The following is a 23,330-nucleotide window of genomic DNA, read 5'->3' on the forward strand; positions in this document are numbered from 1 at the left end:
CAGAACCTCTAATGGCACTCAGTAGGTGCTGGGCAGTGAAACTAAACTTGAAAGGGGCACTGACCTGTCACAGGATATAAACACAATGGTGCATGGGACATTGCACACATACTGGCAATTTGGGAGATGATCACTTCCACGAAGGCAAGTCTTTAGAATTAGTCAGAAAACTGAAGAGCTATGCAGAAACCCACACAGGCACAGTGAAGATATGTAGCTGCCACACAGAATGCACTTTGGCCAAGAACAAAATTGGTGATCCAAGAAACATTCAAAAAGGCTTTGTATCCTTCTTTGCTTCAAATATGACATCCTTAGCCAAGCCACAGCCTTGCATACTTGTCTGTAGATTTGAAATTAAATTGCATTTTAGTTTCATCTCAGGCACACAATGCAGTTTAAGCAAACTTGTAAAATAGTCTGTACAAAACTCTAGCCTTTATGTAAATGCTAAAGGAAACATTAAGCAAAGACAATAAAGAGTTTACAAATTTTATTTTCATACACAATTTTAACGGATCATTATGTCCTAGTACTATTTACTGTTATATATAAAATATGTAAAGCACAAAGAATTGGCTATACAAGAAATGAAGGAAAGCTACAAATCTACCAGTATGAATGTGTGAAGATAAATAAGGTACTTTTTCTCCAGTTATATTGTAATTCATCTATAGCTTAGCCATTTTCTTTAATCCCTCCCATTTGAATGCATCTATTTGAAAAAAACACACACTGTTTTACAGCATCCATAGGATAAACATGGGGCTCAAGATAAATATTTGACTGTGTGTTAAAATACTCTGACTCCATAACAACAATGAAGATACCAGACGTCATGGTTTAAATTGTCAAATGTCAAGACTGACAACATACAGGAATCCTGTTTCATTGACCGTGCTTCTGTGTCCAGCATTGCACAATGTGTGTTACACAATGTTTTGATTCCTTCCTGTGAAGAACACCTGAAAAAGATGCCTTTTCTTGGTGGCAGCTTGGCACTTTGGGCACTTGCTAACTTCCTGCAATTGTAAAACAAAGAACAATTTTAACCAGTTGCAATGTTTCATTTAAGCCGAAGATGTACAACTGTTGTATTACAAAACCCTTCCTCATGAAAAGACAGACAATACAACTTGCCTTTTTGCAGTTGTAAGATATACATTGGATATAAAAAGTTTATACACACCTGTTAAAATGCCAGGTTTTTGTGATATAATAAAAATAATGACACCAGAATAAATCATTTCAAAACCTTTTCACCTTTAATGTGACCTATAACCTGTACAATTCAATTGAAAAACAAACAAATCTGTTAGGGCAGTGGTTCCCAAACTTTTTCGCTTCAAGGCTCCCTTGCTGAATCCAGGTTTTCCCAAGCCCCCGTGGCACGCATAAAGTGCATATTTCATTTATTTATTTGACATTTGTTTAATGAGGCTGCCCGACTGGATTAGGAGACCTGGGGAGAAGAGCTCAAAAGTATAATAAAAAGACAATTACCAAAAAAAAAAAAAAGTGTACATTCTGCTTAACAGCATAACACTGATCTACTATGGTTGAGAGCTAAGCAAACCTAATGGCAACCTTATTAAAGTGCAGTTGTGTACACCTACCATAAATGTAGATGTTCGAGTGTATTCCCTGTTGCAGTAATTACATTTGGGTTATCTGCTTTCAGTAGCCCTCAGTCGGCCTGATTAACAAAGTCTTGGGTCCTGCATCAGTTGTTGTCCCTTCTTCCATGATGTCTGGTCGTCAGGAGTGTAAAACATGCAGCCGATGTCATTACATCAGTTTTTCTTGCCCCAGATGTCAGGTACCCCCAATAATGGGAAGCAATTAAATCTATAAATACAAGGATATACCTTTAACAAAAAAGCAAATACACCAAAAAGCTTTTAGAGGATAGTAAGTGAGAGTAGATGTATAGCCAAAAGAGAAAAGGGGGCTGGGGGGAGGGTAACCAGGACTGCAACAGTGAATACACTCGAACATCTACATTTATGGTAATTGTACACAACTGTACTATGTTCTTCATGTTTCACTGTTGCAGGCATTACATTTGAGTAGACTCCTAAAACTAAGGTTGGGAGGAGGAATTTAAATAGAATTAGGACCAGCTATTAGGCCCTGCAAGACTGCAGTGGCAAAACCAGCTCTGGATTTAGAGAAAATTGGCAAATGATAATGCTTGGTGAAAGTATGTACAGAACTCCAGGTAGAAGCTTCTAGGATATCCCTAGTAGGGACGCCCCTGAGAAAGGCTGTAGAGGTAGATGCAGCCCTGGTTGAATGGGGTCTGATGCCCTGTGAGATAGGTTTTCCATGGTGCTTATAGCAAAAATGAATGCAGTGACCTATCCATTTTGAAATGGTTTGTTTTGAAATAGCTTTCCCCTCTGTCCCTGCAGCAAATGCCACCAGCAGTTGTTCAGATTTCCTTTGAGGTTTAGTCCTGTCCAAGTAGAATCTAAGCTGTCTGTGCACATGCAAAGAGTGCAGTATCCATTCCCTTTTGTTCTGTGGGTTAGGAAAGAAGGTAGCAAATGAATGGACTGTTTAAGAGCCACACTGGATACCACCTTGGGCATGAAGGAGGGATTGGTTCTGAGGGGCACCCTGTCTGCATGAAAGATGATGAAAGGTTCCACTGCCATAAAGGCCTGTAATTCAGATACCCTTCTTGCAGAAGTGATTGCTAAAAGGAAAGCTGTTTTCCAGGAAAGAAATTTTAAATCTGCAGGAGCAGCTGGCTTGAAAGGAGGAAGGGAGAGTTTCTCCAAGACAAAGCTAAGATCCCAGGCTGGAATTGGAGCTCTCCTGGGTGGCCTTAAATTTTTGGCCCCTCAGAGGAACTGCTTGAGCAGTGGGTGAGGGAAGAGGGGAGGCTCTATGCTATAATGAGCTGAAATGGCTGAGGCATGAAGTTTGATGGAGGAAAAGGACAAGCCCTTGTGAAGCATCTCAGTCAAGTATTGTAGAATCTGAGGTAAACTGGGCACTGTTGCATTCATTCCTTGAGACTGGTTCCAGGCACATAATGTTTCCCATTTTGCAGCATAAGTTTTCTAGTACTAGGCCTCCTTGCCTCTAAAATGATATCCATCACTGATTTACAGAGGGATGGTAAAGGAGATATTAGGTAATTAACCAGGCTGCTAGGTTCAGGGTTTGCAGCTGAGGGTGCAGAATGTGGTTCTCCTGCTGAGACAACAGGGAAGGAGTCTGAGGCAGGTGCCATGGAGCCAAGCGTGACACATTGCACAAGAGTGGGTACCAGTGTTGGCGAGGCCAGTCTGGTGCAATTAAAATCGTCCTTGGCTTGTCCTGTTTGATCTTTAGTAGTACCTTGGAGAGCAGAGGCAGAGGAGGAAAGGCATAAACTGACAGGTTTTTCCAGCTGAAGGATACAGCACCCACTTTCCAAGCTAGCTTGTGGGGAATCCTTGTGCAACATTTGTCCAGCTGATGGTTTTGGGGGGAGGCAAACAGGTCTATATCTGGGCTCCCCCATTTGCTTGTCAACATGTTGAAAATCCTTGGTTCCAGTTTCCACTCATGTGGGTCCATGAGGTTTCTGCTTAGTCTGTCTGCCAGTGCATTTAGTTTTCCTGGCAGGAATTGAGCTTGTAGATTCACTTGGTAGCTCAAGGCTGCGTTCCACATTGTCATGGCTAGTCTGCAGAGGGAATAAGAATGTGTACCCCCCCCCCCGCTTGCTTATGTACCACATGACAGTGGTGTTGTCCGTCTTTACCATTAGTTGTCCTGGAAGAATGTGGTCCTTGAAGGCTGTCAGAGCATTCTGTACAGCTAACATTTCCTTTTGATTTATGTGCAGGTGCAATTCACTTGGTTCCATTTCCCCTGAATGCACTTCCCTGCTAGGTGAGCCCCCCCCCCATGCATAGTCTGATGTGTCTGTTGCTAAGATTTGGGCGGCAGGGGGTAATGTGAATGGTAGTCCCCTGTTTTGGTGGCAGGCCTCTGCCCACCAAAGGAACTCTAGGCGTAGGCAAGGTATGATAGGAATCCTTGCTTCTAGATCCTGTGAATGTTGACACCATCGGCTTTTGAGATACCACTGTAGTTTCTTCATATGCAGCCTTGCATATGGAATTAGAAGAATGCAGGAGGCCATGAACCCCAAGGCTTGCAATATTTGCCTTGCAGATATCTGGGTTTTTGTGGCCACTTGTTTGAAGTAAGTTGTCAAATGAATCCGTTTCTCTGGCGTGAGGAATGTCATTTGGAAAGTTGTATTCAAGCTTGCTCCCAGGAATATAATTTGTTGACAGGGTACCAGGTGTGATTTCTTTTTGTTTATGGTGAACCCCAGACAAGTCAGTTCCCTTTGAACAAAGGCCAGATGATTCAAAAGAATGTCCTTGCTTTCTGCCTGAATTAGACAATCGTCCAAGTATGGGTCTATTTGAATATTATAGTGATACTTTTTGTACTGTGATGTATTTAAAGGCATTAGTAACTTATTGGCCCTTTAAGATAGGTAATTATTCAATTCCAAAAGATCCTGGTTAATTAGTGTCTTATGTATAAAAAGAGTGGTTTGTTTTATTTCATGGATTCTGATGAAGTCTCTGATTTGGAGACGAAAGCGCTCAATCCATGAATTTTATATGAATTTTATACAACAATTTCTTTAGTTCAGTGGTTCTTTACTACTTTGTGGATTATTCAATAAACTTTTGGGTGATTATGAGGCAGTATCGTGTGAAATTACTGAAGATCTCCTTTATTGTTTACCGAATCGCATCTTTTTTTGGATTTTTGTGGTGGAATTTGGTTATTAGTGATTTTTGTTTTGTGTTTTTGCGAATCGGAAACGGGGAGTCTCAGAATGGACAGTAACAGTCTTTTATCCGAGCTTATTAGGGTTATCCAAACCCATTCTCAAAATGACCCAGCACCCAATGGGTCTGACACTGGCATTCCGTGTGCACAGGGTAGTCCCAAGCGGACAGGCGCAAATATGATGACGTCAGACACTGGAGGAGATCGAGGAGTAAGGGAGCAGATACCTGAATTTGGGTATAGATTTGCTAATGGCGTTTCGCAAAACAGATGCAATGGTACTAATGATTTTGAACGGCAGGAGATACCAGATAAATACAAAAACTTGGATTTTCAGACTTGGTTCAACCGCTCGTTTAACATTAACCATCGAGACACCAGGAACAAGAATGGCGGAGGTACTACCTATAAGGACTTGTGTAAGACATTTAAAATTAAATTAAACAAGTACAAAGCTTTGGTTATTGAGAATTGGTATTTTGAGAAGTGTGTGGATGAGAGAATTGTACCCAAGGGGTTAAGGCTCAACAAATTTCCCAACAACGCCAATGATGATAAAGACTTTTTAAAAATTATTTGTGACATTTTAAACAACTGTGGGTTAGCGATTTTGAAAGAAATTATTAAATGGAATAGTAAAAGGATGGAAGTTCTTAAAAATGAAATTGATGTTTTGCATGAACGTATTAGTTCTGACCTGCTATTTTCAGTTAATGAACACAAAAATGTTTATTTGAGAGTGTTACAGGATGTTGACTACACCACTAACATTAGCAGAAAACAGTTGAAGTTGGAAAGAGATTTGACTGAATATGAAAAGGGTATAGCATACAGTGTTTTATCTAATAAGGATGGTAATTACAATAGACACTACAGTGATTACAAAAATAACTTAAACAATAGGAGGAACTGGAAGGGTAGATATTACAGTAGATACCCCACACAAGCTTATGGGGTTGACAAAAGGGAAAGATATGAGCAGGACTATTTTGGAGGGGATCAACAGCAACATGGGCGGTTTGAGGGTGACCTGCATGAGGGGGAGCAATTTTATACAGAGTGTGGGGATAGTACCAACCATCAAAAAGATAATGATATCCCTTTAGAGGAACCCAGAAGATCGGAGAGATTACGGAATCGGGTTCAACAACCCACCTATGTGCAGGCGATGGGGAACAGCAATATTCAATACGGGGGAGGTCCAACAGATAATAAATGAAGGACCCATAAGTGATTTTACGGTTTATGAAATTGGAACTGAGGTAAATTTAGATGTAGTAAGACAGAACACTAAAATTATTTTAACTAGTAAGAATTTTAACATTTTTAATTATACTGACTTACAAATCAATGATGAATATTTTAATTTATTTATTTATCAAAGGTTTCACCTTTGTACCCAAGAAAATTCCGAATATTGAAAATATTTTATTGGACATTAAATTATTTACTAGAAAATTGAATTTTATGCATATATACAAGGACAGGAATTGTTTAAGTAAAGATACAACACTCAAGAGAACAAGCACATTCAATCCCCCTTTGCACCATGAAATCTTGAATTTTGAGAAATGTGTAACCAATAGAATTCGTATGTCTTACCAATTTAACAAACACACGGGGAGTAATTTAACAGAAGTTGAACTTAAATTGCTAAAGGAGCTCAGTGGTAATGAAAAAAATTAGAGTCATGAAACCGGATAAGGGTGGGGGTGTCGTGCTTATGGACCAATGGGATTATACTACAAAAATGATGGACATTTTAGATGATGAGACCAAATATAATAGAGTCTCAAAGAATGAAATATACATATCATATAGACAGATCGATATTATATTGGACGACAATTTGATGCAGGGGTTGATTAACCTTGATTTGTATAATTTCCTTAAAGTTCACAAACCGGTGATACCGGGTATTTTTGGTATACCCAAGGTCCACAAGTCTATAGACGACCCCCCTATGACACCCATTGTTTCATCTCAAGGATCCAAAACCCAACCTTTGGCAGTGTATGTTGATTTTAAGCTAAAAATGTTTTATGAAAAATACTGTCACATTTTAGTTGATTCATGGGATTTTTTGATGAAGATGGGTGGGTGCCCATACAGTGACAATAGCATTTTCATTACCACTGATGTCAAGGACTTGTTTTCAGTTATACCCCAAGAATTGGGGATGGTATGGTTCGAGGACGTTATTGGAAATTAATTTTTTAAATAATGACAAATTCAAGTTGGTACTTGAAAATATGGAGTTAGTCTTAAAATATAACTCCCTTTATTTTCAGGGGGAATATTTTCATCAAAAAGAGGGGGTAGCAATGGGCTCTGTCTGTGCGCCGATATATGTGAATATTATTATGTTGTGCTGGGAGATTAGATATATTTTTTCATCCGACTACTATATGTATTTGGCCAAATACTATAGATTTTTGGATGACATTTTTGTTGTATGGAATGGGCCAGTTAGGAAGATTGATGAATTTGTGAAATATATTAACCAAACTACCACCTTTTTAGAATTTACAAATGAAATTAGATTAGATTTTATACATTATTTGGATGTGAGGATGGACAAGGATTATTCAAATAAGTGTTTTAAATCTAATATTTATAGGAAAAAACATTTTTCCAACGCTTATTTACATTTTGACAGTGACCATTCATATGTACTTAAAAGGAACATTTTAAAGGGACAAATGATTAGAATGGCAAGAATGATCTCTGATGATAAAGAATTTATTGAAGAGATTGAACATGTTGGCAAATTGTTCCAGGAGAGAGGGTACCCCCCAGAATTAATATGTGGTGTAATTAACCAAATACAAAAAGGAAGATGTAATGATAGAAAGTATACCCCCCCTTTTAGTTAAGAACATAAACACTAATATGAATAGTAGCAATGAGAATGGGTCGGAAGACAACACTGTCAATGGCAATATGAATAGTTATAGTAATAAAAATAAAAATAAAAACAGTTTTAATGGAATGCCATACCTTACCCTTACATACCATCAGGGAATAGGTTGGTTAAGAAGATGTATTAATGAGACTTGGGAGATGTTTATGGACATGTCGATTAAAACTGATGTATTTAAAATGGATATACATTATAGTTACAGAAGGAATATGAATATTAAGAATATATTAGAGAGAAAAAAGGTCAACATCCAAAGTACCGGTAGAAAATGTGGGACTTTCAAGTGTGGTAGGTGCACACAGTGTGCATTTATATCTGGACAAAAAGAGTTAAGACTACCCAGTCTTAGAATGAATTTAATAGCCAAGGATTACAGTAGCTGTTATACTAAAGGAGTGGTGTACCTTGCATATTGCAAAGTCTGTTGGAGTTATTATGTGGGTAAAACTGAAAGGCACTTAAGATCCAGAATTTATGAAAACGTGAGGGATATTAACAAACAAAATGAAAATAACGCTTTGTATAGACACGTGTTAATTTGTAAAACAGCTGATTTTAAATTCTGGGTTATAGAGGTGGTCAAGTGTCCTGACAGGGGTGGAGATTGGGAAATGCAACTAGAGTTTAAAGAAATGATGTGGCAACTCAGATTGGATTCTTGTTGTGGGAAGTGTCTAAATGATCACATCTCCATCACCCCAGCATTGAAAATGTTTGCAGCAGACCCAAAAAAACATAAACATTAATATGAATGGTTACAGTGACAAGTAATTTTATTCATTTATTTATTTATATGTTCCTTGTACTTTTACATTCACGATTATCATTAAATTACATATTACATATACATATATGTACTTTTTATATACATACATACTAATTTATTATTATATTTATTATATACATTTTTTATATCCATAAATATTGATATATTATATTTTCTTAGTTAGATTTTATGTATTATCATAAATTACTATTTATTTACTTATTCATCATTCTTTACTATTTACTTATATACAAAACATTTATACATGGTTTTAGCATATAAATTTATATACATAGTTTTTATTTCATTTTACTACAATGTACTTTTACGCAGTACTATGGTATTTTATTTAGTAACCTCGGTTTGCTTTCTTATAGTGATGCTTTTTGTACTGTGATGTATTTAAAGACATTAGTAACTTATTGGCCCTTTAAGATAGGTAATTATTCAATTCCAAAAGATCCTGGTTAATTAGTGTCTTATGTATAAAAAGAGTGGTTTGTTTTATTTCACGGATTCTGATGAAGTCTCCGATTTGGAGACGAAAGCGCTCAATCCATGAATTTTATATGAATTTTATACAACAATTTCTTTAGTTCAGTGGTTCTTTACTACTTTGTGGATTATTCAATAAACTTTTGGGTGATTTTGAGGCAGTATCGTGTGAAATTACTGAAGATCTCCTTTATTGTTTACTGGATCGCATCTTTTTTTGATTTCTGTGGTGGAATTTGGTTATTAGTGATATTTGAATATTTCCTTGCCTGCAGAATGCAATGACTGGAGCTAGGCACTTTGTCAATACCCTGGGTGCAGTAGATAAGCCAAAGGGCAGTGCAGAGAGCTGATAGTGCATGCAGCCTGCTTTGAAGTGTAGGTATCTTCTGCAAGACTCCCCGATAGGGATGTGCAGGTATGCTTCTTTTAAGTCTAGCGTTGCCAACCATGCATCCTTGCCTAGCATAGGAAGCAGCTGGTGAAGAGTCAGCATTTTGAATTTTGGAATCACCAGAAAGGTGTTTAAAATAGAAAGGTCCAGGATAGGACGCCATGTATTGCCATGTTTAAGAGAGAGAGAGTACTTGATTTTGGGCCTCTGCCCACTGATTTGGGGGGAGATCTGGCCACCCGCTTGTTGTTGGTAACGTGTGGAAATGAAATCTGTATCCTTGGGTCACTATATTTAAAACCCATTTGTCCTGGGTTATGACTTCCCAGTATTTGGTCTGCAGACCAATCTTTCTGCCTAAAGGAGCATTCAGTAGGGAAGTGCTTGGAAGTTTTAAAAGCAAGTCACTGAGACAGTTTTTCCATAGGGGGGAGTCTTACTACTCCCAGATTTGGGTGCGGAAATCCTCCACTGCCTAGTCTTGTGTGTCCCTTGGGACTGAAACCTGGGGTTTCTGCTGTGTCTGGGTTTGGCTTGAGAAGACCTGGAAGGGGCTGGAAAGGACCAATTTTTAGAGGGCCAGTGCCTACTAAATATAGGAGGCTGAACTTGTAAGAAATCTTTAACAGTTTGCATACATTTAGCTTCATCTTCCATCTTTTTAAGATCTTCCTCAGCCTTGTTGCCAAACAGGCGATCCTGATTTAAGGGAGCATCCAACAATTTAGCTTTAACATGATCAGGCAAAAATTGCTCCTTAAGCCAAGAATGCCTTCTGAGCACAGACCCAGTAACAGCAGCCCTGCAAGATGCCTCTAATCAGTCAAATCCACATTGCAAAGTATGTTTTCCAATGTTCAGCACATTGCATTAAATCCTGTAATTCTTTACTTTCAGCACAGTCAGGAATCAACATAATTTTCTGTTTAAGCAATCCAATTGCTTATTGTTGATACTTTAACATATGAAACTAGCAGTTTAAAGCCCTAATGGCCAAGGTTGCAGAAGTGTAAACTTTCTTACCCCATCTATCCAGTGCTCTGGAGTCTCTATCAGAGGGGGTAGGATTTTTAGCAGTAGACGCCTTAATGCCCTTGGGTCCCTGTGAAATAATCTCTGGATCTGCAATAAGATTTTTAAAAAGGAACGTGAGAATTAGGAACCCTGTAATATCCGTCAGGTTTTCTAGGAGCAGGAGGCAAAGAATCAGGGGCCAAACTAGATTTTGAAAAGGCATCCTCAACAATGTCTTTTACAGGCGGTATAGCTAAAGGCCTATGATGAGGCAGGAGTAAGAAATCCCTAAGCCTGTTTTTTGAATCAGAAAAATCCTGGCTTTCCCAGTGGAAATGCTCCCTTAGAGTATGTAAGGTTTCTCCAAAAAAAAAAAAAATCCTCTGGAGGGGAAGGAGAGGGAATAGAGTCCTCTGCATCAGAATCGTCATAAGTAGATAGGGGCAAATCCAGATCATCAGAAAAATCAGAATCCTGTTCAGAAGATTCATAAACAACTTCAGTCCTAGCTCTTTTAGAAGGGGGAGGTTGGCTTCCCTTGATTAGAGTTATAAGATCTTCAGCCATTCTTATTTGTTTTTTAGGCATAGAGGACTGAGCATACGGCCTGGGCGTCGGTTTCTTAAGCATGGTTCGAGATTTTGGTCTAAATGAAGAAGGAGGTGTTGGTTTAATATACAAGTCCGTAGGCCTGAATACACCCTCCAAAGCCGGTGCCAGCACAGCGGCTCCGGACCCATCCAAGGTAGAGACATCCGCAGGTTCCATAGTTGAAGCATCTCACGGCATACCGGACTCCGAATGGGTCTCAGTAGAGGCCTGTGAGTCAAATGTAGCGGGTATCAGGGGCTGCGAAAGCGCCTCACTGAGTATCGGCGAACTGGTGACTGGCTTAGGAGAAGTGTCGTCAGCAGCTCTGGACCTCTGTGGCCTGTCTCTGTCTTTATCTTTGCGTTTTTTTGGAATCCTGGTGGTCGTATGGCTAACTGACGACATTTTTGGATAATTAAACAGAGAACCAAAATATTTAGAAGCGAAAATATACAGACGACAGATAGTGTGCTGATTAAATAAAGCACAAACCCAACAGCAAGGTACATCGTGGTCCGGGCCTAGGCAAGGCATACAGTACGAATGAAAATCTTTGTGAGGTATTTGCTTTCTACAACTAATGCGATTATTAACTTTTACTGACATCGGTAAGGAGCAAGAAAAAGTTTCCCCAACGGGGTACTTAGCTTTAGTTGAATACTTCAGTTCTGAAACTCGAAAACGAAAATTTCAGGAGTCGGCCGACCTGCACTTGCGAACTGCTTCTGCTTTGGGCACCGCACAGCAACAAAGACTGATGTAATGGCGTCGGCTGCATGTTTTATACCCCCTGATGACCTGATGTCATGGAAGAAGGGACAGCAACCGACGCAGGACCCAAGACTTTGTTAATCAGGCCGACTGAGGGCTACTGCAAGCAGATAACCCATTAAGGAAACCACAGTAAAAGATTTCGCCAAAGCCAACTTCATGCTTCTTAAGACAGAAGTGGTGAACTTCATGACATCCATGCAGATGGACAATACAGTTATAACTGCTGAATCCTACACGAATGCACTCTATAAGCACTTACACGAGTGCATGGATCATGCTACCCCAAACAGAACCAAGACGCTACCCTCCAAAAAAACGAAGCAAATCTGGTGGTCCCCTGCCATAAACAAACTGTACAACAGAAGGAAGAAACTGTGGAGGAGCTCCCTGGTCAGCCTTAGCAAGAAGCTGAGATCCCTTATAAGATCCTCCAAAGCTAGCTACGAAAAAAAAATTGCCACTAAATCCAAGGACGACCACAAAGCATTCTATAGCTATGTCAAGAATCTAGATGGCAACACCCAGATCTGCTCTGAGTTACAGCACAAAGGCACGGAAATTACAGAACCAACTAATATTGCCAACATCCTGACAGATCAGTTCAGTGCTAACTTTACCCCCCTCTCACCCCCTAAAGGGCCCATGTCTATACAGGAAGAATGAAGAGTCCCTGTAATCACAACTATGCAGGTAAAAGCTGCACTCTCTAAAGTCAAAAACACAGCATCCATGGGACCGGACAACATCCCAGGCTGCATTTTACACAAACTTCAGAACGAACTGGCTCCCCACTTAAGCACCATGTTCAATAATAGCCTCACAGCAGGCTTTGTGCCCACTGAATGGTGCACAGCAACAGTTATCCCACTCCACAAAGGGGGGAGCCACCACTGACTCCGGGAATTATCGACCTATTAGCCTGACGAGCCTGGTCTGCAAGGCCATGGATCATATCATCATGGAACTCATAAACAAAGACATTGGTAACCTCCAAACTCTGGATCCCACCCAGTTCAGGTTTGTGAAAGACAGATCATGCCTCCTGAACCTGATTGACTTCTTTGAGGCAGTCACCAAAGCCATGGATGAGGGTAAGGTGGTTCACACAGCCTATCTTGACCTTGGCAAGGCTTTCAACACCATCCCCCATGCTGGAATTATAGCTAAACTCACTAAACTAGGTATAAATCCCTACGTCACAAGATGGGTTGCCAACTGGCTCATTGACAGAACCCATACTGTAAAAGTTGCAGACTCCAAATCTGACTTCAAAGCAGTGACAAGTGGAGTACCACAGGGTTCCGTCCTGGGACCTCTCCTGTTTGGTATCTACTTCTCTGAAGTACAGGCTAACACAGAAGGCCTCTGGCTAACAAAGTTCACAGATGACTGAAAACTAGGAGCCATAGTCAAGTCCCCAAATGATGTGGGCATCCTACAGAAGGGCCTCACTGAGACAGATGCCTGGTGTCAGAGCCATGGCCTCAAGCTCAATGCCAAAAAGTGCAATGTCATCTCCTTTAGTAAAAACTCTGTACCCATGAACTACCACATAGGCAGCAATCTACTTAACACCGAATGCGTGATAAGAGACCTTGGGATCCAGGTGGACAGTAGTTTCTCCTTTGATAGTCACATCGCCACAGTAGTCAGGAAGTCCTTCTACGTGGCACACCTCATCATAAAAAAGTTCTCATCCAGGAAAAAAGAGGTCATTGTTCCCCTCTACTCGTCACTCATTAGACCCATTATAGAGTACAACGACCCTTTTGGAATGTACCTCACAAGACATCTGCAGCAGCTGGAAAGGCCACAGAAGTACCTCACAAAGAGGATTACTGGCCTCAAACAAATGCCCTACACTGACCGCCTCAAACAACTCCAGCTTTACTCCGTAGCATATCGCCTTCTCCAAGGTGATCTCTGCCTAACATATAAAGCTATGTCCAACCCAGAGCTGTTGGACATGCTACACCTAAAGAAATCCCAATCCCTCTGAGCTACACGCTCTAGGGACTTAAACCTTGTCACCACAATAAACAGGACACGCTGGAGGGACGGATTCCTGTCCCAGAGACTTCCTATACTCTGGAACAAGTTCCCCATCTATGTCAAACAAAGTTCTTCATTAGCACTCTTCAAGAAAAATCTTGATGAGTGGATGGGAAATAGGAAATACACCCCGGGAATCACTTCCATGTCTCTGCTGGACAGTGGCACAGGAAAATAACTTTCTTGGGTGGCGTAAGCTACAGAACCTTGCTGGCTAGGCTTACGTAGGCCCTTGGGCCGACAGCCTAGTACCTACCTATGAACCTATAATGACTGCAACAGTGAAACACGAAGAACATCTTTAAGTTTATAAGAGCAATATTTAAAATCTGCCCCTATTATTTGGTTCTGCCGGTCATATCTCTCAAGTGTATAGATTTTTGCAGAATGTCCAGATTTATGCCTCATATTTTTGGTCTTTTTTCTCAAAAATTGTTTATTGACAAATCACAGGCAGATCACTGAGGTTGAAGTCATAAAATAATGACAGACACTTGAGTTTCATACTTCATACCCATCAGAAAATTCATGCTAATGCAAAACCTGCATTTCTATCAACTTTCTAAGCTTGTGAGAGCACTACTTAAAAGTGTCCCTATTTTGTGATTTTGTACACCCACTATTTTTGGCTTTGTCCAGATTTCTTGATGTAAGAGGGTGAGAGTTATGTGTCCCGTGGTATGGACCAGACTTGCACAGACCTCATTGCTGCTGCTACCTTAGATCACTCTCACTCTTCACTCTCTCCCCCCATCACACACACACACACACACACACACACACACACACACACACACACACACACAGTCTCTTTTGCATTCATGCACACATTTACTCGCACACATCGCTCACACTCTTTTCCGATCTCTCACACAGTCATAGTCACTTCCTGATTCATACCTGCATTCACTCACACATCACTCTTACTCTCCCAATCACACCATACCTCTCAACCACTTAAAAAGTCTAAACAAAGCCTAAAATGATGGGAGGGTCAAACAGGGGCAGATTTTAAATATTGCTCTTACAAACTTAGAAAGTTGATAGAATAATTATAGTTCAAAAAGCAGGCGATTTACAAGTATGAACTATCCCCACATGGTATTTTGATTTCACACTTTAGAAATGCAGAAGTACCATTATACTTGTACTATAGTACCAGTATAACAAAAATACTTCAAGGCACAATATCTTGGACTGGATACATTCATCCAAGCCAATAAAATATACCTTCTATGGCACACTGCCAAATGTCTTAAGTGACTGTCTCCCAAACTACCCAATTAGGCATCGGTCACAAATAAAATGCAGTCATTGCTTTAACATAGTAAGGAACCTAACTTACAAACTGAAACTTTTATAAATTAAGTATAACATTACAAATGGGACATACTGAAAACCCTACCCCTAGTGCGATTAAAGTTATGTTGAAAAAGTCCTACGTGATTTAGGTTTTGGATTTATGGACCACTTATTTTAAATAAAACATTAGACAAAATATATTATTAAACTTCAAGTGTTGGGATGTCCCAGGATCTCGTGTGTGGTCATGAACATTTTAGCTTGTGAGGTAGCTGCTCTTCTTGTTGTAGTAAATGACCATATGTAATGTATGTAAATTAGCGTGGAGTCTAGGTAACTTGTTAAAAGAATGTTCAGTATTGCCACTTTGGGAAACTTTAGAGAGACAAAACAGTGTGTGTGTATATATATATATATATATATATATATATATATATATATATATATATATATATATATATATGGGTCTACTTTCATAGACCGAACGTACGAATCGCCGACACACATGTTCCCGACCCCAAACAACCGAAAACACACCACACCAACAAACTCAACATACCGAACACCATAACACCGACACAAAAAACGCCAAGTACACATTGCACACAACAACATATCCACTAACCTTAACCTAAACCCTAACCCTAACGTCCGACACTACCGCACACTTACCCAACCCGCACCCTAACCCTAACTCACTTAACACACCCCTACACCTCAACACCGTCACTATCGCACACTCACCCTACCTGCACCCTAACCCTAACTCACTTAACCCACCCCTAAACCTCAACACAGTCACTACCGCACTTACCCTACCTGCACCCTAACCCTAACTCACTTAACCCACCCTAAAACATTCAGCCCGTCACTATCGCACACTCACTCCACCCGCATTCTAACCCTGACACACTTAACACTACCCTACACTGCTCTACGCCACTTCCACACACTTACCTCACCGAACCCTTAGTCCGACAGCACCGCACACTCACCTTTCCCACACCCTATCCTAATATCCCTCACTATCGTACACTTACCTGTCCGCTCCCCAATACTACATCTTTCACTTTCGCACACTTACCGTATTGCGCTCACACTCTGCCGTTGTCGGTCTCTCAGCCGTCGGGATTTCGCTGCGGTAACCTACCTGTTCGGTCGTTCCGTCTCGGTCTTCCGGGTGTCGGTGACGTGGCGCTTCGGTCTATGAAAGTAGACCCATATATATATATATATATATATATATATATATATATATATATATATATACGATTATAAAAGTAAATGCAGTGCAATCTTTTTGTTTTGTTTTTGTGTTTTTCTAAGTCTTTTAATGGAGCTCATTTCACTTAAAACCCAAATAAGTAAACTAAAAAGAAAAGATTAATTACAATCTGAGTTCTCCTTTTCGTATGAGCATTAACAAAACAACTTAAACAGGAAGTCTCGCTCTGGTGTCTGACACAATACGATTCAAACATCATTCAGCTGTCTATAGCTCCTTGACAGTAGAATGAGTTTCAGGTTACTGCAACAGGGCCATAGTTGAAGTTCTTTGGTTTTCTTATTTTGCAGCTGTCAGTCTCTTAAAACAACAGCCAGTGGTGGAAAAAATGAACTTACCTTGTCCACTGTCCTTAAAGATTAAAGCATTGCTGACAAAAGGATAACAATGACTGATGCCAGGAACTGGCTTCATCTTTTTCCATCTGTGCATGCAAACTGTGAATACGTGCAGTGTAATGGCAGTTACAAAAGTCAGGCAAATGGCACTAATGCCTAGAGATCCATACAGAAGCACTTCCGTTGTTTCAGTAGTCCTTTTGCTTTGTTTCCTTCCAACCCTTCGTGTCCAGAGATGCTCTTTTGCCGAGTTTTAGTTATATAACTTTATTCAGCATCAAAATTGTGCAATAGGAAGGAAAAGTCGCTGCTCTTTTCATAGTTTTGCTTTTTTGCTTAATTGGGAGCACTCTTGTAGGTGTCAGTAAACTGAGTGACTTTAAGTCCCACCTCCTTTGACATCACTGACGGTGGTTGGTCCTACAATCTGCTCTTCCCACTCTGTTTACAACAGCAGAGTTCAGTCTGACACAGATCTGTTTCATTATGTAAGTAACAGCAGTTTGAGTACAGAATGAGATGTGTAGAGTCAAGGAACTGCAGGTTAAAATGACAGTACACTTATGTAGAGATATAGGTGAAAAATGAATGGTCATATAAATATCAAGGAGGTGAATCACTGTGTAAACATGCTGCTTTACCGTAATAACCTTTAGTACAGTTGCAAAGTAAACTGCAAACTAATAAGCTTAGTACCTAAGGTTATTAGTTCATGGTTTATTTTGTGACTAAGCTTATTAGTTCGCGGCTGTGGTGCGCACTTTGGGAACCCCTGTGTTACGGGAAAAATATAAAAAATAAAAAATGTACAATAAGCTGGTTGCGCAAGTATAAACACCTTTAAACTAATACTTTGTTGAAGCACCTTTTGATATAATTACAGCATTCAGTCTTCTTGGGTACACACCTGCCATCAATTAAAGAAATTCTGATTAACCCCAAATAAAGTTCAGCTGTCTTAATAGGATTTTCCTGACATTTATTCATTGCCTTCTACAGCAAAAGCCATAGTTCGCAGAGAGCTTACAAAGCATCAAAGGGATCTCACTGTTGATAGGCATCAGTCAGTCGAAGGGTACAAAAAATTTTCCACAGCATTGGATATAACATGTGAAGACAGTCATCAAAAAGTGGAGTAAATATAGGACAACAGTGACGTTGTAAAGAATTAGACATCCCTCCAATTAGATGAAAAGACAAGACAAAAACTGGTCAGGGAGGCTGCCAAGAAACCTAAAGCAACACTGCAGAAATTTCTGGCAAGTACCGGTTGTGTACTACATGTTATAACAATCTCCCGTATTTTGCATATGTCTGGGCTATGGAGTAGGGCTGCAAGATGGAAGCCTTTTCTTACACAGAAAAAACATCCAGTCCCTGCTAAAATTTGCAAAACAATACATCAAGTCTCCCAAAAGCATGTGGAAAAATGTGTTATGGTCTGATGAAACCAAGGTTGAACTTTCTGGCCACAATTCTAAAAGGTACGTTTGGCTCAAAAACAACACTTCGCATTACCAAAAGAACACCATCCCCATGGTGAAGCATGGTGGTGGTAGTATCATGCTTTGGGGTAGCTTTTCTTCAGCTTGAACTGGGCTTTAGTCAAAGTGGAGGGAATTATGAGCAGTTCCAAATACTAGTCACGTTTGGCCCAAAACCTTCATGTGTCTGCTAGAAAGCTGAAGATGAAGAGGAATTTCCCCTTTCGACAGGACAATGACCCTAAGCATACATCAAAATCAACAAAAGAATGGCTTCACCAGAAGAAAATTAAAGTTTTGGAATGGCCCAGCCAGAGCTCAGACCTAAATTCAATAGAAAATCTGTGGGATGACCTGAAGAGGGCTATGCATAACAGATGCCCTTGCAATCTGACAGATTTGGAGCGCTTTTGCAGGAAGAGTGGGCAAATATTGCCAAGTCAAGATGTGCCATGCTGATAGACTCCTGCCCAAGAAGACTGTTGTAATTAAATCAAAAGGTGTCTCATCAAAGTATTAGTTTAAGGGTGTGCACACTTATGCAACCAGCTTATTGTATGTTTTTTTTTATTTTTTCCACTAACAGACTTTCAATTGAATTGTAAAGATTATAGGCCACATTAAAAGTGGGAAAAGTTCTGAAATGATTTATTGTGGTCTCATTTTTTTATATCACAAAAAAATGGCATTTTAACAGGGGTGTGTAAACTTTTTATATCCACTGTAGCTAGATGAGTGTACTCAGTGTTTACAATCATTTTCAAGGAAAATACTCTTGCAGCAGTATTCATAACATTTAAACTTCTACTAAGGAAAGCCAGCAGTTTCTCAAGAAGCTGAAATGTCTCTCTTATGACACACAACTCTGCTTTTACCAGTTAGAATGTTAGAATATATTTAAGCCAGAAGCTCTGGCCATCACAAGGATGTCACTGAAAGTCAGCATCTTGGAAGTCTCTACATGACCTTATTTCATCAATGTAGTTGTGTAGTTAACCTTTTAGCCAGTCTTAGACATTTCGAACAGCTTTCCACAGCCTTCCTGCTTAGCATGGGAAAAGCTAGATGTTATAGTTAATGCAGATTTTATAGTTAATGTTAGCTTATGCTACATACAGTTTAAACAACAGGGTTGGTCTCATATAAAGGGCTTAGCTGATGACCGTTTTTGACTACAACTATACAGATACTACTCTCAATGGCTCTATGGTTAAATATCAAGTGACATTTTGATGAAACTAGCTCCTTAAAAAAAGTCAGCACTGCAAAAAAAATGCTGTTGAGCAGATTCCCCTGAACTTCTAAATGAGACTGCACAGGACTAGGAAGTAAGGAGAAAACACACTCACTGTTATGCACTCTACCTTTGTTCATTTTGCAGTTTTCAATGAAACACAAAACTAACAAAAGAAGTGATAATTCTCATTTCATCAAAACAATGATCAGAGAAGTGAGGATTCCCTTCTCATCATTAAGTAATCTGAATATACTTCCTAAAAAGTCAATAAGCAAGCAATAATGCCCAACAGGGTGTGTGAAATAGTGGAAATAATACCAGCCCGATATGAAAGGGAATTATTTCCATGACAACACACACACACTGGAGAACTTTATAGTGCTTGGAAAATGGGTTCTCGGTTACATTTTTTTTAATGTACAAGAGTCGTTCCACCTAATGGTTCAAATTTGCTTTAGTATATGTAATTGTTTTTGGAAAAGTATTTTACAACCAATATATTAAGTTATTTAAGTACCACACACACACACACACACACACACACACACACACACACACACACACACACACACACACACACAGTGAGTGGCAGTAGAGTTTTACAGTGTTGAGCTGCCAGCCCAGTGCCCAACCTTCCTCAGAAGGCACAATGGAACTGGCATTACTTTGAAATGAAAACAAACTGTCAACAATTGTTTCTAGTCTTTGCAGTAGCACAGAGAGCCAAGAATGCTGTTATTCTTGGCACAGGGGCACAGAGTCTATTATTCTTTGTATAATGAATTATACAACATACTTATTAGCCTTGCATTAGATTCCACTTGCAACTGAAGGGGCAGTTGCCCTCACAGCCATCATGACATGCATTCTTGAAAGCAAAACTTAATGTGCGGAGCTACTCTAAGGCTCTAGAAAAGCATATATGCTGTTACACAGAAATAGGAAGCAGTCATACTACTACCTTTCAACTATGAAACTTAGCAAAGAAGTGTCAGTACTGTAGAAAATGTATACTATGTCAGAGTACAATGATACTACCTGAACAAACTGTTAAAATTTAAACTGTTATTGTATGAAGATGATGTAGTAACCTGGTGCTGTCTACTGTCCTCTATCCTGCACTGTGCAACTGTTCATTCTATGCAATAGCTTTATGGGCTATGGAGAGGGAGAAACAGGTGTGTGTAAGATATGTAGATGGCATACACAGGTAAGACGATGCACTGGTGAAGCTTGAGCTCTTATCTCAGCCATCTACCACATAGAACATTAGGATGTCATCGCCTCATATCATGGTAATGGTGACAATCTTATTCACCCATGTACGGAAAGAGCAGTTGTGTACACTTACTATAAATGTAGATGTTCGAGTGTACTCACTATTGCAGTCATCACATTTGGGTTATCCCTGCCAGGGAAGCCCTCAGCCACCCTGAATACCAGAGACTTAATATTTCTGTGTCAGGTCATCAGTAGTATAAAGTAAGGCAGTTGACGCCATTACATAATTTTTTCTTGCCCTAACCTGTCAGGGGCTCCCAGGTAGGAGGCCAGGGTCTGGTGGAAGAAACCCCACCAGTGGAAAATAAATACCAATATGTTCCTTGAAAGGAAAGGAGAACAACAAGTTAGAATAGTAATAAGAGGAAAAAGAGAAGAAAAGGGGGATGGGGGGACCAGGACTGCAACAGTGAATACACTCGAAAATCTACATTTATGGTAAGTGTACACAATTGTATTATGTTTTTCATGTTTCACTGCTGCAGTTATCACATTTGGGTTGATTCCCAAAGCTGAGGAAAAGGGTGGAGGCAGTCAATAAAACTAGGGGCTGGCTAGGATGCCCTGCAAGACTGCAGAGGCAAACCCTGCCCTGGATTTGGAGACAAGAGGCAGGTGGTAATGCTTGGTAAAAGTGTGAACAGATGTCCAAGTGGCAGCCTCCAGAATGTCCCTGGTGGGGACTCCTCTGTGGAAAGCTGCAGAGGTGGAGGCTGCTCTGATGGAGTGAGTCCTGATCCCCTTGGGGGAGGTTTTCCGTGTTGTTTGTAGCAGAAATTGGTGCAGTGTGCTATCCATTTGGAAATGGTTTGTTTGGAGAAAGAGGAAGATGCCATGGGGGTAGCGAAGACAGGCTGCACAGCAAGGGGTACCAGTGCTGGCAGGGCCAGTCTGGAGCTATAAGAATGATCTTTGGTTTTTCCTCCCTTATTTTGAGCAGTACCCTGGGGATGAGAGGTAGGGGAGGAAAAGCATAGACCGATAGACTGACGTAGGGGAAGGACAGGGCATCCACTTTCCAAGCCATGCAGTGATGCTCCCTGCTGCAGAATTTGCTGAGCTGATGGTTGGTGTGGGAGGCAAAGAGGTCGACCTTCGGGTTTCCCTATTTCTGAGTTATTAGGGTGAAGGTACTTCTGTTGAGTTGCCACTCGTGTGAGTCCAGAAGATTTCTGCTTAACTGGTCTGCCAGAGAGTTGAGAGAGCCTGGTAGGAATTGTGCTAACAGGTGTAGTTGCATGACAGAGGGTGCGTGCCAAAGGCTCATGGTCAGACTGCATAGAGGGTAGGAGTGAGTCCCTCCCTGCTTGTTGATGTACCACATCACAGTGGTGGTGTCTGTTTTGATCAGGAGAGCCCCTGGATAGAGAAGGGGCTTGAACGCTATCAAGGCGTGCGTCCCAGACATCATCTCTTTTTGACTGATGTGCAGATGGATTTGCTATGGGCTCCATTGGCCCTGTATGCACCTGCCTTCCAGATGTGCACTCCATGCCTAGTCTGATGTGTCTGTGGGTGAGGGTCTGGGCGGCGGGGGTGGGGAGAAAGGCATCCCCTTGTTGTAGGAGTATGCTGTTGCCCACCAAAGAAAATCTTTTCTGAGGCAAGGAATTACAGGTAGAAGAGTTTTCAGGTCTTGAGAGTGTTGGCACCAAAGACTCTTTAGGTACCACTGAAGTTTCCTCATATGCAGTCTGGCATATGGAATGAGTAGTATGCAAGATGTCATGAACCCCAGAGCTTGTAGGATGTTCCTTGCAGTTAGGTGGGGCCTTGTGGCTAGTTGAGAGAAGTAGGCTATCAGGAAAATTTGTTTCTCTGGAGTAAAGTATGCCATCTGGGAAGCTGTCTCCAGACTTGCTCCCAGGAAGATTATCCTTTGGAAGGGCACCCGTTTGGATTCATTTTCGTTGATTGTGTACCCTAGGGAGGTTAGTAGGGTCATTACAAAGGCTACGTGCTTGAGCAGCTTCTCCTGGCTGTCTGCCTGAATAAGACAGTCGTCTAACTATGGGGAAATCTGAATATTTCTTTGTCTGCAAAAGGCAATGGCTGGAGCCAGTCATTTTGTGAAAACTCTGGGAGCAGTAGATAAGCCAAAGAGAAGCGCAGAGAACTGAAAGTGTTGAGATCCTGCCTTGAAGCGGAGATATTTCCTGCACGATTCCCTGATAGGAATCTGGAGGTATGCCTCTTTTAGATCTAGGGTGGCTAGCCAAGTGTCCTTGGACAGCATGGGTAGCAGCTGCTGAAGGGAGAGCATTTTGAATTTTGGGATCACCAGGAAGGTGTTGAGAATGGATAGATCGAGGATGGGGCGCCAGGTGCCCTCTTTTCTGGGCACCAGAAAAAGTCTGCAGTAGAAACCTTGGCCTATCTGTTCTGCAGGAACATGCTCTACTGCCCTCATAGAGAGCAGGGAAAGGATTTGCTTTTGAGTTTTTATCATAAGAGGGTGGCTTAGAACTCCCTGGTTTTGAAGTGGAGGTAGTCCACTGCTTAGACCTCTGCATTCCCTGGGGCTGCTGTCTGGGGGGGGTCTGCTTCCACTGGGCCTAGGCTGGGCCAGTTTACTGGGT

The 23,330-nt window shown here is 40.7% G+C and overlaps 1 protein-coding gene across 1 annotated transcript in view; it reads right to left on the reverse strand.

Moving 5' to 3' along the window:
* Positions 1-478: 478 nt before the first annotated feature.
* RTEL1 (regulator of telomere elongation helicase 1) overlaps positions 479-23,330 on the reverse strand; it is a gene marked incomplete in the record, with an annotated part of 4,697,248 nt that continues 4,674,396 nt past the window's right edge. The window contains 1 exon segment of the mRNA XM_044056976.1: positions 479-1,022. Within this exon segment, the coding sequence (XP_043912911.1) occupies positions 930-1,022 (93 nt within the window).

This window comes from Protopterus annectens, chromosome 14.part0, assembly GCF_019279795.1.
Source record: "Protopterus annectens isolate FY-2018-M chromosome 14.part0, PAN1.0, whole genome shotgun sequence".
NCBI lineage: Eukaryota > Metazoa > Chordata > Ceratodontiformes > Protopteridae > Protopterus > Protopterus annectens.